At 47.9% G+C, this 18,456-nt stretch overlaps 1 protein-coding gene across 1 annotated transcript in view; it reads right to left on the bottom strand.

Annotated features, from left to right (window-relative positions):
* Positions 1-9,779: 9,779 nt before the first annotated feature.
* The window catches only part of LOC119456675 (ataxin-8-like), a gene marked incomplete at its 3' end in the record, with an annotated part of 102,402 nt that continues 93,725 nt past the window's right edge, over positions 9,780-18,456 (bottom strand). Inside the window, exon 2 of the mRNA XM_037718500.2 lies at positions 9,780-10,052. Coding sequence (XP_037574428.2) covers positions 9,780-10,052 — 273 coding nt within the window. The remainder of the gene's footprint in view (positions 10,053-18,456) is intronic.

Raw genomic sequence — 18,456 nt, 5'->3', positions numbered from 1 at the left:
AACCATTACCGATTCTACCTTGCTTCTGTGCGATCAGCTGTCAGAAATGCAACTGAGTTTTCGCAAACACACTGTGCTCCAATCATGCTAGATTGAATCATGTGGATTGAAGACGTGTGCAGTAGGTGGCTGCAAAAATAGTGACTGACATGTTAAGGAATAGAATGAATCTGTGTGGCCAAGTTCGCGGACCGCTGCTGAAACTGTCCGAACGTGTTACCGGCACTTCGTGATGTGCGGCTTTCCTCGAGGATACAGAAATTTGCTCATCCGCCAGCCTTATATCGCTAACCTTCAAAGAAAAGGCTTCATCCCCAGAACGTAGGCAACAGTGAGTACCACTCGTTAAACAATGACAAAGGGAGTAGCGCCGCTTCCTGTCATAGTAAGTTTCGCGCACGTTATCTATACACATCTGTCCAAATGGCAGGAAAACTTACGACCACTCTATCGCCGACGTATCAAGAATAAGTGAATGGACGCACACTTGAATGTATGCGCACTGTATACACACAATAAATGACGGACTACACCTATGGCGCACCAATGGTCAAAGCTGAATGTTTCGTGACGGTCCACAAGAGTAAGCGAGTTACTAGCTGTAATATATATTTGCTACAAGGTATTACAATGTACAAAACAGCTACGTTTCAAGCCTTGTGCGCAGCAAGAACAAATCTATCGGATTCGGAACTAAGCACACCCGCGAGCGATTAGGCAGAAAATAATCAGATAGTGGCCACACCGAGGAACTTCACTGAGTCAGAAACTGACAAGCCACTGCTTCAAAATATTTGCCGAATAAGAACAAAGAGCAAAACAAACTAATCCTGACTGAATTCATAATCGCAAAGCTTGGAATGCATATTTAACCCCGCTTTTAGAAAAAGCACCATATAAACTGCCTGCGCCGTTTGGACATAGCTCAATCAGCTCCGAAAGCGCTTTTGCATGTTCTCTGAAGCTGTGATCAAATCTTCGTGTCGTCCACCTAGTCACCGTCTACGATATCTCCGAAAACAGAGGTTTTCTAAGCCGCACCGGCGTCATACACTTCCATTGTAAACAAGGAGGCAACGGCGGCAGTTGAGGCAAGCAATGAACGCGTCACCACGTGATCAAATATGGCAGCGCCCACGGGATTGCCGCGAATAGGGTCAATATCAGTTCGAAACCAGCAAAGCAGTGCATGCAGCTTATATGAAAAATGTAAAGGCCATGAAATGAATAAGTTGAGGACAAATATTTTGATGAATCTTTGTCATTCAAGAACCTTGTTTACATTTTTCTACATATGCAACGGCCAGGAAGAAACCTCAATGACGCTATCCCTCGTTGCAATCGATTAAGCAGGAGCATCTGTAATTCGTCGTGTATTGTAATTACACCGAGATAATACTCGCAGCAGTGAGCACAAATAAAAAGTGGGAGTTCTGCAAAGCCTATATTAGAAATTCGAAGATATAATGGAATATACAAATGCGAAGATACAACTCGTTAAAGGGCAAAAAAAGAGTCGCTAGAAACAAAGCTCACTGCTTGTATACACAAAACCTCGCAATAAGATATTTAAAAATACGTATGAGTCTCCAATAAATCTACGTATTTAAGCAAACATCAGTGTATATAATGCGTCAAATACGACAAATAAACATGTTGCTCAGTCACCGATAGTAAACTTTGCGCACAGAAAGACAGATGATCCTGGCAAGAACATAACTATGATCGCAGAAATCGTGATATGTACTTGGGCCATGAAGCGGTCGCGACAGTGCCATTTGGGTAGAATAATACAGGAATAATGAATAAATCAGTACGAAAATGTGTAATTTAACTGCCTGCACAACGCCAACAATTATTCCCCACCCAAAATTAAAGGAGGGTATTCCTTGGTTTCAAAAAAGAAATAAAAGCAGGTAGCTGAAAAGGAAAGAAAAGGACAAACGAAGGCTACAGATGATGCGGTAAGTTGAACTACCCAATATCCGAGTGTTTTTGGCGAACGCCGCGTGGGCCGGGCTTTCAATGAGCAAGGTCGGTCAAAATTGTTTATTGGAATCCTCGTAATTTTTGTATTCGCGTGATAATTGTGATCATGATGCTAACTGCTAAAATAAACGGCGAAAATTTCTGCGGTTTTAAAACCTAATGAGTGGTCATACGTTTTCATTACTAAGAACTTATGTACCTGAAGGAACAGTGCTTTTTACTTACATTGCTGCAAGTAAAATTTGTATTTTGCTGCTTCGCTTTCTAAACGACAAACTTCTCTCGGCGGGAAAGTTGAGCGAAGTGGTCAATGACTTCGGACACGTTGATGCCGACGTCTCTGTGGGTGTATAGAAGCGCCAGCCTAACCATGCGTTCCACAGACATTGTAGAGCGCAAGTAGTTTTCTAGTAAACTCTTGTTAAAAAAATATTCTCTCTGCGCTGGCAGTGGTCACTGGAAGGGTGACTAGAAGCTGCAGCAGTATTTACACATTTACATAGAACCTGCTGTCGCAGTGAAAGATGGCCCTCTATTCCGCTGCTAAAACCTAAAACACTCCCTTGATGTCGTTGGCATACTTGTTTAGGTACCTTGCAGAAACAGTAGGCTGTTCGATTCCAGCGATGTCCGTCGTTTCGTCAGGAAGTATGGAGAAGCAGCCTGCTTTTGAATCTAAGCTTTCTTTGATAATGTCATCACAAATTTCTATAATTTGGTTTTGTGCGTCTGGGCTTAAATACGAGGAAGTACTGGGGCAACTTTCCAAATGGTTCTTCAGATATGTATCTCCACAATCAGCTCGCATGCGAAGAAGCATTCTGAAAATGCCTGTATTTTCAGCAGGGGCATTGCTTAAATCCATAGGGCCCCTGTCCCTGTAGCCACGGAGAGCCAGACCTTATCGCCCGCAAGAAGAAAAATATCCTCATAATAGGCCGTTCACTTTCTTCTCTTTTCTCATATTTTACTTTGCCTGCCCTGGTCCAGCTGATCAATCACATTGGGCAAGCTTCCTGAAAATGTATGGAGAAAATTATTAGCTGCTAGCTGACAGTCACGGTGATATTTAGTATTTTCGTGTGTGTGGGAGATTACGAGCACGCGCTCCCATTTCTGGAACGGCTTGGACACGAGCGTTCCAGTGCGCGCATGTTGGCCCAAGTTTATAAGAACATTGACCCCATAAAGTTCTAGAAATGAGGTGGTTACAACATCTTTATTGAAAATCATGGTGGGGTCTCAGGGTGGCCCCTGTTGGGGGCGACTCCCTCGGCCCAAGTGACGATCTTCAGTTGTTCTCTGAGATCGGCGGCAGTCCTAAGTAAGGTTTCCCAGGTAAGTTTGGAGGGGGCTGGCAAGAGCGTATTTGAAAATCTTATAAAGCATGCCTTTGGAAATGTCAGCGCACCTTTCGCGTCAAAAGTTTATGAGAACTTTATACCCATGAAGTTTCGTAATTGAAATCCATGCGCTCCATATATTCCGCGGCCGCTGCGAGATGCCGCAACGCGCCCGCTCGCTATCGAAAAGCCGTTGAAAGTTTGTGCTCGGATGGGGCTCCTCGCGTTACGTGACTCCAGGTGCAAGGGCGTTGTCATGAAATCCAGCCCGAGTTCGCAATGTTCGCGCTGAAATGTTTTTTTCGAGCTTGAAGAGGACATTGTAGACAAAATCCAGAATGATTGCCGGCGTCGGTGGTAGTTTTGGTCGGCGGTGCATGCCAGCACGAAAAAATTTCGGGGGGGGGGGGGGGCTGAAGCCCCATCAGTCCCCCCCCCCCCTGGCTACGCGCCTGGTAGGCACATATTCTTGGTGCTTCAGATATAAAGAATATGCGTCGTTTGGCGAGCACATGTATGTTTTTTTTTTAAACTTTACAATGAATATTCACTTGCAGAACATTCCAACTCTGCCACAGAAATGGGGCCATCTGGGGAGCTCTATAAATATATAGGCTAGTGTAACTTGTGTTGCAGTAGCCTATATATTTATAGAACTCTCAGCTTGTGTTGGGTTTGGTGGCGTGGAGCATGCAGAGGTAGAACACCCGGCTTCTAATCTGAATGAAGGTCGTAAGTTCGAATCCTCCTCCAGTCCACTGCATTTTCAGGCATGATCATGCAGTATTTCGGATAACAAAATATTAGGCCACAGCGCATGCCCGCCCCGGAAACTCACAGATTATACAGCCCGAATGTCTTGATAAGGTATAGTGCAGCTGAGCGCATCATTCCCTTTTCTGGATTATCAAAAATAAATCAAGACATAAAACGTGTACATATAATGCCGTCTCATGAGTATCCCTAACGCACGCATGCCTCTTAAAAGAAAAGCATGTGACATTCAACGGTTTCTTTGATGTTACTAAACGTATTATGCTCGGTTACCTACATCGTTTGGCCATTAGACCGCAAGCATCTATGATTATGTGCCAGTATGTGCCGTTCACTATGCTACTGACTTTGCACCACTGGTCCACTGTGTAAGGAACACTGGTTATACGCGCATTGTCGGACAATCACCCAGAGTGTGCATGTGCCACTATGACACAAGAAACATCAATACTTGAAAGAAATTCAAAATGTGTTTTTTTTTTACTTCGCTCTGCAAGGACACGACTGAAAACCTCTATAATGCCAGACATCGAACGAAACCTTACTGTTGACATCGCAGTGTCGACATCTCGCAGAGTGTTACAGGAACTGATGTTTGCATTGTGGCATAAATTCTGAACTGCATAGAACACAAGCATTTAATACATGAAATATGTCACTATTGAGGTGTGTAAGCATCTCCCCGAATTACGCATTGCATAGGATGAAAATGGAGACAATTGCACGCATGGCATTCAGTTGTATAGCTCATTTAAAAAAACGCTTAGCCTCGCACTCGGCCGCGCAATGCATGAAACAGCGAAGCTGGGCGATCATAGCTCAGCATTTTCCGAATGTGCGCGCGAACTTTTCATCTTATTACCCATGATGATAAGTCTTATCACGCGTCTCGGACTTACGGCCGTCACTGCGCATTGCATAGCGCAGCTTGCAACACCGACACCGCGTTCCAGGCGACGCCCTCCGTGAATGCGTCTCGCTTGCTTGCTTGCTTGCTTGATTGCTTGATCCTCATCCGTGGCGCTTACCCACTACGGGGGATTGGCCAAGAAGCCGGCGGTTAAAGGTTAAAGGGAAGGGGGGGGGGAGACGAAAAAAAAAACTGGACGAAAAAGTAAATGAGGGTGAAGTATAGCGTTTATGATAATTTGTAAAGAGATTTACAGGGCATAGACAGAATTAAAATCATTGTAATTCTATATAAACAGCAAAAAATCTCTGGTAGTATTAGAACAATTTCGAAACAGCAATTAGCGATTTGATGAGTTATCCAATTATTTATTTCGAGAATTAACTGGGTAGTCTTTTTGTGTCACAGATATAGTCACAGAGGGCCACGCAGATGTTCCTCTCGCTCTCATAGCGCGCAAAACCTCTTCACATCGCAGAGCACGAGCGTACGAAGGCGCCAGCTGTGGACGAAGACGACGACGCTCCAACGCAATCATATGGTTCGCATAAATGCACGTTCTGCACTGTGTAATCATAATACCACCCGGTTCGTGGCCTATCCCCCACAGTGGGTTGTGCCATTGATTGAGGCATCATCATCATCATGTTCTGCAAGCTTGGCTGTATAGCCTAGTGGTTACGAAGCTCGCTTTGGAAGCGGGGATACGCGGGCTCGAATCCCGCCTCGGCAAGAAAATCGATTTTCTTTCTTGGAGAGTTTCTTGGATACGCACCAAAAATTACGGCTAGCTTAAACAGCTTCGATGTTAATAACGGTTTCGTGAAATCGCCAGAGCATTTAAAGCAACGCATTCTTTGCCTTTTCGCCCGCTTTCTGGCGGCTAAGTGCGGCCTTGAACGATTGGATGGTACAAGGTATAGTGCCCACAGGCACAACGTATAGTCCCAACCATGACAGCCCGGGGCGGCAGGAGATGCGCGTAAGCGCGAACGTGAGCTCCGACATCAGCAAGCCGTCATCATCTTGCTGTCTTCATCATGCCATCGTCATCGTTTCCACCGTGCTCACTCTGTTGTCGCCACTGCTGTGTCATTTCCTCGATGCCACGCCGTTATCTTCATTCTATCGTCGTCATTCTATTGTATTCTGGCAGTGGTAGTCACACCGTCGTAATCCATGCGGTCGTCACTATTCTATGATGTCCTCGTTTTCATTTCGTCGTCATGTCATCACTGTCATTGCGGCGTCGGCCTACAGACGTGATGCATTCTTGCTTATATCATCGTGGTCATGTGGTCGTGGTCCTTCTGTCGTCGTTGCTTCTCTGTCATCTCATCGTGGTCATGAGGTCGTCATCTTTCCAGCGTCATCTGCCCATTGCCACGTCGTCGTCGTCATAACGTCACTGTCATTTCATCTTTGTCGTTCCTTCGTCATTCAATAGTCATTACGCGGTCGTCGACATTGCGTTGTTGTTGTTGCAGTGGTCGTCATTCTGTCAAGGTCTTTCCATCGTCGTCATTCTGTCGTAGTGATTTCAGTGCCGTCGCCATTGCCATGTAATTGTCGCGGAGGGCGATGGGAGGCTACATGAGACGTGGGCGAAGACAGAAATTGAGATCAATATTGTGCACTAGACAAGCACAGCGTGGTGCCGCTGGACACTCAAGTATGTGCCCTTTGTGTACTGATGAAGCATTCGTGCACCTTTCTGCGCTGACGAGTGGTGAGGTGAATCTCGCAACCGTAGTTTCGGTGAAAATCTGACAGCATTGTCAGTTAAAAGTGCACCGGAGTCTGTCGTTGAACGTTGAAGCGGGAACAGTGGCGGAGGAGACAAGATCGATGGCCTCTTTACATGTGCGCTGAGCGCCCATATAGGTGAGTCAGCCATTGCAATGCGATAGCAGTAGCAATTTGTGACGCTTACTCAGGCCTACAGCAGAAAGAGCATTGTTGCGTGACATCGTGAGATATTTGGTGGTAACCTCAATTGTAACAGTGGAATGACATGGTGTAAGCGACCTTTGCACCTTTCCAGAGAGATTATGATGCGCAAACGTAAGGCATTGTCATTTATCGAATGAATACCGCTGCACCTCCATGCGTCTCCTGAACGTGAACAACTATAGCGTAGCACACTGCAATATTTAAAATAAAAGCACACACTAAGCACAAAAGATATCTCTGCATGCAGAGGGTAGGGCAGAGAAAGCATGCGAGCAATGAAATATTGAACCATGTTCTGAATACGACGAGACGCCATTTTTCTCAATGATTTGTAGCATTCGCTTTCTTTACGCCAGCACCGACCAGCTGGCGCCATGCATCCATCCTTTTGCCAGTTCTTCCCCACGTATTGTTCAAGCCTCTCATCTTTTTTTTTTTCGTAGATCCTTCGCCTCAACTGCAGTCGATGTCCGGGGAGAGGAAGCAGCAGCGCACATTCAATCCGCCCCGACATCGATCAAGCCGCACCATGGACCCGTTTGCATTATCCCTCTGCATGAATATTTGTTGCCGAGCTCGTGTTCGCAAAGTGTTTTATGCCTTTGGAAAAGACATTCAACTCGTGCTCAGAAACAAACTTCCGAGGATATATTTTGTTATGCTGCGTACCCTACCTTCTCTGTTTTCGCACAGGAACTCTAAGGAGCTCGGTTGCTAAGTGTAGACTAATAAAACCGCTGACAACGACCTTAAATTTTAGTACCATCAGAAAATGAGGAAGAACAAAAGCAAGCAGCGTAACGAAAGAGCAAGGCCTTTATTTTTTCGTTGTGTCGGCGAACAAAAGTGGAGAAGGGCTAAACAAAGGCAGCAACAATTGAAGAGTCTTCAAAATAAAAAAAAAAAAACTTTGGACAGGTGCTTTTATTTTTCTCTTTTCTTCCGGTGCAGCTTGGCAGAACAAGATCTGATGCATTTTGAACCAAAGATAATAGTGATATAAGCGCTAAACACAAGAGAAGAGAAAATGCATACGTGTATATGGACGTTCTACCGATACCTTTTTTTAGGTGCCTTCTATTAAATAACAAAACAGCTACTGCGAAGCGAAGAACAAAAAAGGAAAGTTTCCGCCCAATCGCAACTTACACACAGCCCTCTCCGCTTTGTTTGAAATCATTCGTAAATTCCTTTCTAATAGCGTCGAATTTTGTTTCTTTGTTGCCTTAAGTACTTTCGTATAACTGAAAAGCTGAAAGGCACATTAACAACCACTCTGGCACGCAGATCAAAAATGTAATCGCCATTGACGACGGCAGGCAAGGACAATGAAAAAGTAACTGTACCAACTGTACCAGATGTGGATCTTGATTGTTGTGGTTCATGCTAACATTTGTCTCTCTCTCTCTGTGTGCGTGTGTGTATGCATGCGTATGCGTGCGACGTGTGCGTGTGTGTGCATGTGCGATCGCGTGTGCGTGCGTGCGTTTCACGTTCGGTATACGATTTAGCTCCCTTCCATGTGCTCGTGCCATTACTGCCATGGAGGATTTATTACCATGAGTGCAGTCCTGACGGAAATCCTATGACGTAAAAAAGCACAAAAGAAGGCAAACTAGCATGATATGGGGAAGTAGCACGTTGAATTGTACGAACGGAAACGTGCGCTGTCTGTTGCTCCTAATGAACCAGTAATAAGTAACCATTATTACGATTAGTAACACGAGAACAAGGTGAGGGCAGGAGCCAACGTTTCGACAAGTGGATTTGTCTTCTTCAAGGCGATTGGCATTTAGCACTGTTGTGCCCGGCGGCTCTTCTGGACAAAAGAAGCTGCAGCGGCAAACCTGCAGCGATGAAATGCCATTCATTCCCCTTCGTCTTTGCAAGCCCAGGGAGCTGGCTACTAGATCAGCGTCACCTGAGACTAATGGAGCTGATGATGAACGACCGTTCAGAGCTGATGGGGAGACGAATTCTTAGTCATCGGTTTCGTACGTCGTTAGACGGCAACGCCGCTCTTTTCTGTCACGGCATGGACTGTGACAAACAAAAGAGTTTACTTCAAGTTAGTTTTTTTTCCAGGGGATTCAACTTCGAGGTGACGACAACGCCGCCCTTCGTGGAAACGACATTTACTGCGAAGGCCCGTCTCCTGGCCCTGTCCGGCTGATCGTCATGGAAAGCTCCTTAATTCTTGCAAGGGGGCAGCGAGAAGAACTTCCGTGGGAATGGCACCAAGTTGAAGTTCCCAAAGTGCCACGCGTTTGCCCCGTATGCGGGCCGGTCGCGCAACCTTGGAGGCAGGAGCCGGCGGAACAGTGCAGCGTCAGGTGCGGGATTTAGCGAACAGTTTGACAGTTGTGATTGGCCGAGAAGAAAAACAGTGAATTCCCCCGAAGAGAGAAAGGGGAAAAGTGAAGTGTTTATAAAGCGGACCTTCAGTGATGTGAAAGTGTGCTCGTTCGTGTTCATAAACTCGCATAATATAAATGTTGTAAATAAACCCTTTCTTGCTTCTCTTGGACGGCACCCCGGAGCTCTCGATCGCTCAGCACCTGGTACATCACGAGCCGCGTAAGCTCGTAATGAGCGCTCAGACAGGAGTCGCAACAACTGGTGGTTGACAGCAGTGGGCTGGAACCGGCCGGAAACGCCAAACCCAACGTCATTTACATAGCTGTAAAAATGGTAGGGAACCGCAGTCGAGGACGGCAGAAAACTAGGTGGGGTGGTGAAGTTAGGATATTCGCAGGCGTAAGTTGTAGTCAGCTGGCGCAAGACAGGGGTAATTGGAGATCGCAGGGCTGCTGCTGCTGCTGCTGCTGCTGCTGCTGCTGCTGCTGCTGCTGCTGCTGCTGCTGCTGCTGCTGCTGCTGCTGCTGCTGCTGCTGCTGCTGCTGCTGCTGCTGCTGCTGCTGCTGCTGCTGCTGCTGCTGCTGCTGCTGCTGCTGCTGCTGCTGCTGCTGCTGCTGCTGCTGCTGCTGCTGCTGCTGCTGCTGCTGCTGCTGCTGCTGCTGCTGCTGCTGCTGCTGCTGCTGCTGCTGCTGCTGCTGCTGCTGCTGCTGCTGCTGCTGCTGCTGCTGCTGTCTGCTGCTGCTGCTGCTGCTGCTGCTGCTGCTGCTGCTGCTGCTGCTCTGCTGCTGCTGCTGCTGTGCGATGCTGCTGTGCTGCTGCTGCTGCTGCTGCTGCTGCTGCTGCCTGCTGGCTGCTGCTGCTGCTTGTGCTGCTGCTGCTGCTGCTGCTGCTGCTGCTGCTGGCTGCTGCTGCTGTGCTGCTGCTGTGCTGCTGGCTGCTGGGCTGCTGCTTTGCTGCTGCTGCTGATGATGATGATGATGATGATGATGATGACTTGATGATGATGATGATGATTTTATTTTTGCGATAGCAAACTTATGGACATTCCAGGCGGATTTTCGCCATCGTGGTCACCGTCAGTGTCACCACGAGTCTCCTTATAACGTCCAAGCACGACAAAATTGCGCCGTGCGCTGTAGGTGCAGCGGGAAGCGATACGAGGATGATCTGAGGCGAAGCAGGTTCGGTTTGCGTCGTCCTTCCGCGCGCAATGCTGAAGGTCACGTGATCAAGCGCGCTAGCTAGGGAAACAGGGGTGGGAGGGAGGGGGGGGGGGTGAGGTAGTTGAGCTCGCGTGTCGTTCTTTTGCCCGGCCATATGTGCGCATGGCTGTCTGCTCGACTGAGCGCATACGTGGCTCGGGCCCCCTATCCTGGCGGTAATTTCTGGTGGGTGCAAAGATTTGGCGAGCTGAGACGGCTAGTAGCTTCATGTTAGCTGTCGTCCCGCACGCGTTATAGTGGTCTCTAACCTCAAATTCAGGAGACTCATTTAGGCGAGATGCACCACGAAGCGTTGGGTGCCCGCTGCCGGCGCTCTTCATCACGCCCACTTTGTGACAGCAAATTACGCGTTATCGAGTGAAATCGGTTCCTGTTGGCCTGTACACGCCTGACATCATGATTGTTAGTTGATTTAGTAGGTGAATGTTTACCGACATTTGTACGACCGATTGAGCGACGAATCTTACTGCGTGTATATAGTTGACCAAACATTTGCTATCCCCTTCAATCTGTCGCACTTCGGGCGAGACTGTTTTTCTTCTTCGCATATCCCTCTTACCTCTGATTTTCTTCTCTTTCCCGTCCCTTTAGGTGAAATACTAGCTGGTTGGGGCATTGTTGCCTCAGGTCAACGTCTAGGCGATTCCTGAATTTCACCTCGCTGATTGAGTCTTTTCCCAACGCCCCTGCACTGGCATTTCTACAACCAGGTACTAGCATACAAGCACATATGCGTTTACCTGCAGAAAAATAAAATAAAGCGACCATAAGTTTACCTGTTGTCAAAAGATATTCTCGTCAAGTATAAGCACTTGCGACACACCTCCTTATTTGAGCTGCTGTCATTGGCAGAAATTCCCTCATTACGCAGCCACGCAAATACTTTAAATGACACATGTTCCATTTCATGTAATACTGCACGAATTTCACTATTCCGTCAATGCTTGAATTTCTCTCCCTTCATGTTTTTTGAGTGTCTTGGCGGTTGAACACGCCTAAATGCGCAAGGTATGGGTGTGTTTAATTTATTGGGAACATTTCTATGTTCGAGTAACCCACCGTTCAGTCGCCAAAGACGTTTTCATAGCTGCCCATATTTTTTCGTCTTTATATATTTCATTTGGCTGGACTTATTACATGACAGATTGCGACATATAGACGTCTACTTAGCGCATGCTATAGACGGTTTCAGTGTTTACAAACAAACCTCGTTTGCCGCTGATTGGTTGCCCCATCGTAACTTCCGGTAGGAGAGCTAGAAGCCCTTCCGGCTATGTTGTTTGAAGGAATGCGCGACGTGAGGCCGGCGTGTCGATGTTTGCACTGCTTGGTGGAATGTGTGATAAGCTGATTCTACATCGTGGGCCCCGGCTGTCGCATTTCGATCCAGGTGAAATGCTAAAGGTCCGCGTACTGTGCGATGTCAGTGCACGTTAAACAACCACAGGTGGTCGAACTTATCCGGAGCCCTCCATTGCGGCGTCCGTCATAGCCTGAGTCGCTTTGGGACGTTAAACATGATAAACCAATGAACACATGTACCTAGGTAGTAAATCTGCAGAAGTGCACTTGCGCCCCAGATACGAAAAACATTAAAATAAAACGGCGGCAGCATGGCACCCGCTAAACAATAATTTTAACTCACGTTCGTAGCGTGACGATCCACGCCGAGGCAAGAAACTGGACGAGCGGGCAAACTCTGGGCGAGAGGCCAGCTGCTCTCGCGTGAGTTACATGACATACGGCCAGAACAATCGTGCAGTAGATCTTTTATTATTCAGCATTATAGCAGTCCGGCTACTCCACGTAGTAACGTACCTTGGATGAAGCGAGCAGCGCAAATCTGGGAGCTCTTGGCAGGCTCCGAGATTTGAAAAACACCGTTGACGAGTAAATGGAATGAAAGCAGTCGATGCTCCAAGAGCTACTCGCCGTCACGCAACACTGAATGCCACAAGTCGCACTTATATCGATATACCCGAAAAATAACACAGACTATGCGCAGGACGTGCGCGCGAGCGACAAATACCAGCAAAAACGAGCAAAAGGAACAGCTACTGGAAGTTTCCTAAGGGCGCCGGATGCCGGCGCACAGCGTTTCCAGAGCGCGGTGGCGCTGGATGAAACCGTCTATAGAATGCTGGCAGTAGTAAACAGCAAGTCACAATATGGTCTTATATATTTTAACTTGAACAACCACGAATTCAAGAATCTGACTGTTTTTAATCTGTTATAGATACTTTGTGTGAAGAAGAGTATATCAGAGTAACAAGTTATTTAAATGATGAACTAAAAGCCAAATGCCTTGTGAGAGAGTAAATGTAATGCTTCAAGATATCGCTGAAGCCTTAATTTAGGAGAAAATTATTTGCGATGATTTCCTGGTGCAGATTATTGATTTAGATGATGATCTTTTTTTTTTTTTCAGGAAAAGGACATAAGTACGGGCATTTAGGAAACTGAACATGCCTGTACGACTCAAACACATCTAACTTCACCTGGTGAAGCACTTAAACGAAAGAAAAGCAACGTGGTAATTTACCATGTCACTCATTTGTTTTCTTTTTAATTTTTTTCTTGCCTCAGGTACTTGAGGATAACAAATTTTCCTACGTTTTAGTAGCATAAAAGTTGCTACTTTCTACTTATCACATTGGTCAGCTATGGCAAAATGTGTTATCTAGATATAAAAGCACGTATTTTTATAGGCGCGAGTACAAATAAGCACAGCGTTCTCGCAACAAGCATGCGGGAGTCATATTTTATTCGGCTCGACAGGCCTGTGAAGCTGATGTACCTCTTCTCTGGAGCACGTCTTAGACCGCTTTCCGATTACTTTTTGGCGGTAACAGCACCGTAAACACTGAGCACTTTGAGTGTGTCACCGGTGCTCGCCGTGCATCGACAATATACAGTGCATTGGTTTTGAACGATAGGACATGCCTAAGGTCAGGGCATTTGGTCAAAGTTATAAGCCACACCAATCGCACGCAGAGAAGCCTGGAAATAATGACAGGCGGGTTGCAGGAGGTGGAGGCACGGAACGCAAATCATCGCTCGCACGTTTTCCTCGACAGCTGTCCTTTTAAAGATTCGAGAAATACGACATTGGCCGGTTCTTTGCCTGCGCGAGCCGCCAGTCACAGTGTGTTATGTTTATTACCGAGCGCACGTGTTTATCTGGGGCTGTGCTTTTTTTGCCTTTCAAAATGTGGAACGTTCAGAAGAAGTGAAGATAACCGCAGGGATCTAAGCCTACGACCTTTCTCGGCTTCTTCATCTCCTTCTGTTTGCTCCGCTTGAAATTTGCAGCCTATAACTAGAAACTCTGGATTTCTAGGAAGAAGGAGCTCATATAATGCATAACCCCTCCAACCCCAAGACGAAGAGAGAGAGAGAGAGAGGGAGAAAAGGTTGAGGAACCCGTAAAATAACAACTTCAAGAAGCCAGCGCCGGCCGCCGTCAGAGCGTGCCCTTCCACAGGCCTCCCTGGTGGCTGCGGCGTGTTGTACCAAGAAAAACACCGCAAAGCGTACCAATCACACAAGCTTCGTAAGTAATGGCGGAAGCACACACCGGTTTTGACATCGTGTATACACAGGCCATCTTATTTTGACGTCTTTCGGGCGCTGAAAGCACGCTGGGACACCACTGAGACCGTACAGCGATGGCTCGGCCTGCACTCGCATTGCGTACTGGGCTATTCCCGCGTGAATGGAAGTAGAGGCGGAGGTGATCGGAGGAGGAAAAAAACTTTATTTAAGGCCGGCACTAAGGCCCAGTAAAGAAGAGCGCTTCGACGCATACGGGCATCATAATGTATGCGAGCCCATGTCACCGGCACGCTTTTAGCTGGTTCAGCACCAACGGCGTTTTCCAGGAAGCGTTTTCCGAAGAGACGGGGAAATCACTGAGCACTAAAAGGCGTACCAAATTTTACAGGCATTGGGTTGATTCCTATGCTTCTGAATGAGTGTCGAGAAGACCAAGATAGGCCCTTTGATACGGTAAAAGAAAAAGACTTGTTAGCATATCGCACACTCAAAAGCTAAATCGATACAGTTTTCGTGCACTTTGCTTTCTAAATTATATGATTTTCTTGCGTGTTTGAGATAAAATGGGCTCCTTTGCGGAAGGACATAATAGAAGAAAAACGCAAACAACTGTCCCCATACGTCTATATACGGTGATTTCCACATGAAAATCTCCCCCACCCCCCAACCCCCCATAAGCAGGCGCAATAACTCCAGTGCACTCGAGTGCACAACATGGGAGAGTTCGTTGATACCAGGCACAAGCACCTACCGTCTTTACGTGCACTATGTTCTAATGTGTATCGCTTTCTTAATGCATGATATATTATCACATCTTCCTCACAATCTGCAAAATCTCACTGCTTAGCAGCGTGTGCATGTGTATCACTGTGATGAGAAACAACGACCAAATCGCCGGTGTTTCCGTTGGGCCCAGGATCCTTTTAATAATGACACGGCACTCGGGAGCTTTTTACACGAAACACAGACTTTATACAGACAAGTTAATACGATACAGACGCTTTACATACACACGGAATAGAGTTCGGAAGTCATTTATCCTTCCATATAAACATGTGCCTAGCACTCATGCGTCACCACTCGCCCGCGTGCATCGTCGTTGCGGTGTCCGTGACGGTGGTCGTTGTGGCTGCGTAGCTACTGTGGGGCACCAGCTCAGCTGGTTTGATGTTGCGACGGCCACGTCCTACGCCGTCACCACCACGCCGCACCTTGTCGCGACGTGGAAGCAGGGAAACAGCCGGCCGGTATAGAGCACCAGGCCACCGCTGTAACTGGCCAGTAACGTCTGACCTGCAACGCCTCAGCTGCTAGAACGGCGGGCCCGGTCGGCGGACAGGTAACTCAGGCGCCCCGGTGGCCAGCAGGAAGCACTGCACCAGGCCGCTATGACAGCAGGCCGCTGGTGCACAGGAGAGCAGAGCCACGAGCTGGATCTCCGACCAGGTCCGCACGGTAGCAGGACACCCGGTCGCCGTTACCCGAGCCTTGAACCGCCGTTCTGCGAGCTGACGTTCGAGGCTGCCGCTCGCTCTCACGCTCTGCGTGCTCTCGTGCTCTTCTTTTTTCGTGGCACGTGATTCGTCTTCTTCCGTTATCGCCATCAGCACTTTTCTTCTTGTAGTCACCGCAACACGCCGCTATCCACATCATCACAATCACATTTCTTGTCTTGAAGTATACGGTATTAACAATGTTCGAATAGATATAGCGCAACTACAAGGAAACAGCGCAACCAAGGGTGGAAAAACTGTTTACAACAGAAAACAGCGTCACTTGCAACTAATTTATTCGAACTAGACGGAGTCACATTTATAACAGAAGGTGGCCATGTGTGCACGTACGTTTGCGGACTGTACGTACGTGCGCACATGACCTCCTTCTATAAATGTGACCCCGTCTGCTTTCAATAAACTAGTTGCAGTGACGCTCTTTCCTGTTCTAAAGCGTTTTTCCACCCTTGGTTGCAGCCACGGCGTAAGAATAAGGTAGGTGCTGATACTCCCGCTCCATGTAGAGATAGAGCGCGGACAGATTGTGTTCGCAGATGACTTTGAGTCAGCGGTAGTTGTTGCCGAAAGACTACAGATGACTTTGGAGTATGGGAGCCCAGGAGCCGCCGCTGCCCACGCGGGGTGCATTCGGAAACTTGCACGCCACGCGCGGGGTGAATTCACGCCGTATACGTGCTTAAGTGTACTTGCTGAAACTCGTCTGTGTGTGAAGCTCTGTCAATGTTCTCGAAAAGTGTCGTGGTATGTCTGTGAGTCCTGTGAGTGCATTATTAGGCTGATTCGTATTCTGCTGGTATACATTCAACGTATACCAAGCCACGGCATGTGACGCCGAAGTGCCGGTTAGCTGCGCTCAGGCTTGCTCTGCGCTTCAAAATGGGCAAAAAATGTTTTATACCAAATTGCAATTAGGGTATCGGACTTGTACGGAGCGTGTGTCGCTTTTTACAGAGTAAGCTGTTATGTGCTCATTCCAATTGCCGTTTCGGTTCGCGATGGTGTCCGCCGCCACCGCCACCTCCGCCGACGGCGTCCGGCGATCGTAACAGCTATCGCTGGAAATGCGATAGCGGTTGCCGGTGGCCTCGTTTCCGGAAGAGCAGCAGTGGTGTAGTAAGCGTGGTGCGCACACTACACGAGCGCATGTCCGGCTGCATCACGGTGCGCGTACAGTTAAGCCAACGGCGCACCCCGTGAAACGCGCGGTGGCCCGCAGATAAGTCGCGCTCTGGCGCCTCACGTGGCGTGCGCGGCGCAAACATGCTGGGCTTTTCACCTCCGCATTGAACGATGCCTGCCTGCTGTTTGCCGGACACCCATGGGCCCAACGAACGGCGCCTCCCGTAGCGACGCCGAAGAATAATGGGACACGCGTTCCAGCTGTCCCCTGAACCACGGGGGCACCACTGCGGTTATACAGAACGCTATGCAGGAAACACTCACCTCCTGCAGATGTCAGAATTCATACCGCGCGAAAAGCTGTGCCGTGCTTGCGTGAATGAGCACCGCTGGCTATACGTGCGCGGTTCGTTCGAAGCGGAGCGTGCGCGATTTCGCCCACGTATCGCCTCCAACGGGCCCTAATAACCGTGCCTCCATTAGGCGCGTATACTGGCTTCGACGTGCCCGTGGCGTGCGCTTGTAGGAGCTTTTGGCGCGTAGTGTACAGACGCGCGCGACCTATTCTAACGGCTCTGAAGGAAGCTCGAGCGCAGTGCCTTAAAGCCTACGATCTTCTCCTGACGCTGTATACGCACCGGCGTCAATACAACTATACGAGGTGCGGCTTTGCGGTGTATGCAACTGCTCGGAGATCGTCCAGCTAGATAGCGCCAAGTCACATTGCAATGCATTCAGTGTGTACGCTTAGTCCGACTCCTCCTCTCAAGAAAATAAATTTCCATTCGAATTTAAAAGGAAGAAAAGGCGAACCACAAGAAAATGAATGGACGGAGATTCAAAGAGTCGCAAGGGAGGTTGATCGCTTAAGCCTCATGCACAGGCCGACACGACACCGATTTTCGTCTGCCGAGTGTTGGCGACAGCAGTTTACAGGACGGGAAACGCTGTCGCCAACAATTGGCAGACCAAACTCGGTGTCGTGTCGGTGTAGTGTGAATGAGCCTTTACAGCCTGAAAATGTCTGCTACTCTCTGGGCGATGCTCCCACGTACAATAGTCGCAGTACGCAGCAGAGCCGGTAGCCAAGCAGATTGTCTACCGCTATGTTCATTCGAGAGATGTCTAGCTATATAGGGTTCAGAGTTTTCGGCTTGAAACACGAGACGCTTCGTCATTAGTGTTGTGTGTGACTTATTAGCTGGAACGATGGCTGCGAGTGTTCGAAGGAAACTGAATAAAAGATAACGAAAGCTATGCGTTCGTCATGCTGGAAAAAAAACAAAAAATTCAGGCTTGCTAGCCGACGCTAGATGGCGATTGGAGCGAGGCCAGTGTGGCCAACTGCAGCTTATAGTCACGGCTCTGGCACCAATTGCACTTTCTTTTTTTTTTTCATGAGTTCTCAGAATCCACACGCCAAGTAAAGAAATTACAGGCTAATGGTGTATTTTAATGGCACAAAATATTCCAGCAGACACAATGACTTTGGCAACAGCTCGTAAACGGCTCAACAGCTCAAGCATGGCAACGCATGCATATGCAAATATGTGCATGTCGTTGCTATCGTTAGTCATGCACATCATTATGAGGGTTGCTGATGCGCGCATCAGCTAACGTTAATCATCTGAGCTGTTTTAAATTGTTTCTTGGCCCAACAGCAGACAGTGATCCCCTCGGCACTCGGTAATGATTTAACCGAATACCTTACGCAACCG

This window comes from Dermacentor silvarum, chromosome 6 (genome assembly GCF_013339745.2).
Source record: "Dermacentor silvarum isolate Dsil-2018 chromosome 6, BIME_Dsil_1.4, whole genome shotgun sequence".
NCBI classification, from domain to species: domain Eukaryota; kingdom Metazoa; phylum Arthropoda; class Arachnida; order Ixodida; family Ixodidae; genus Dermacentor; species Dermacentor silvarum.
Note: the sequence above shows the minus strand (reverse complement) of the source record. Positions and strands in the feature narration are given on the sequence as shown.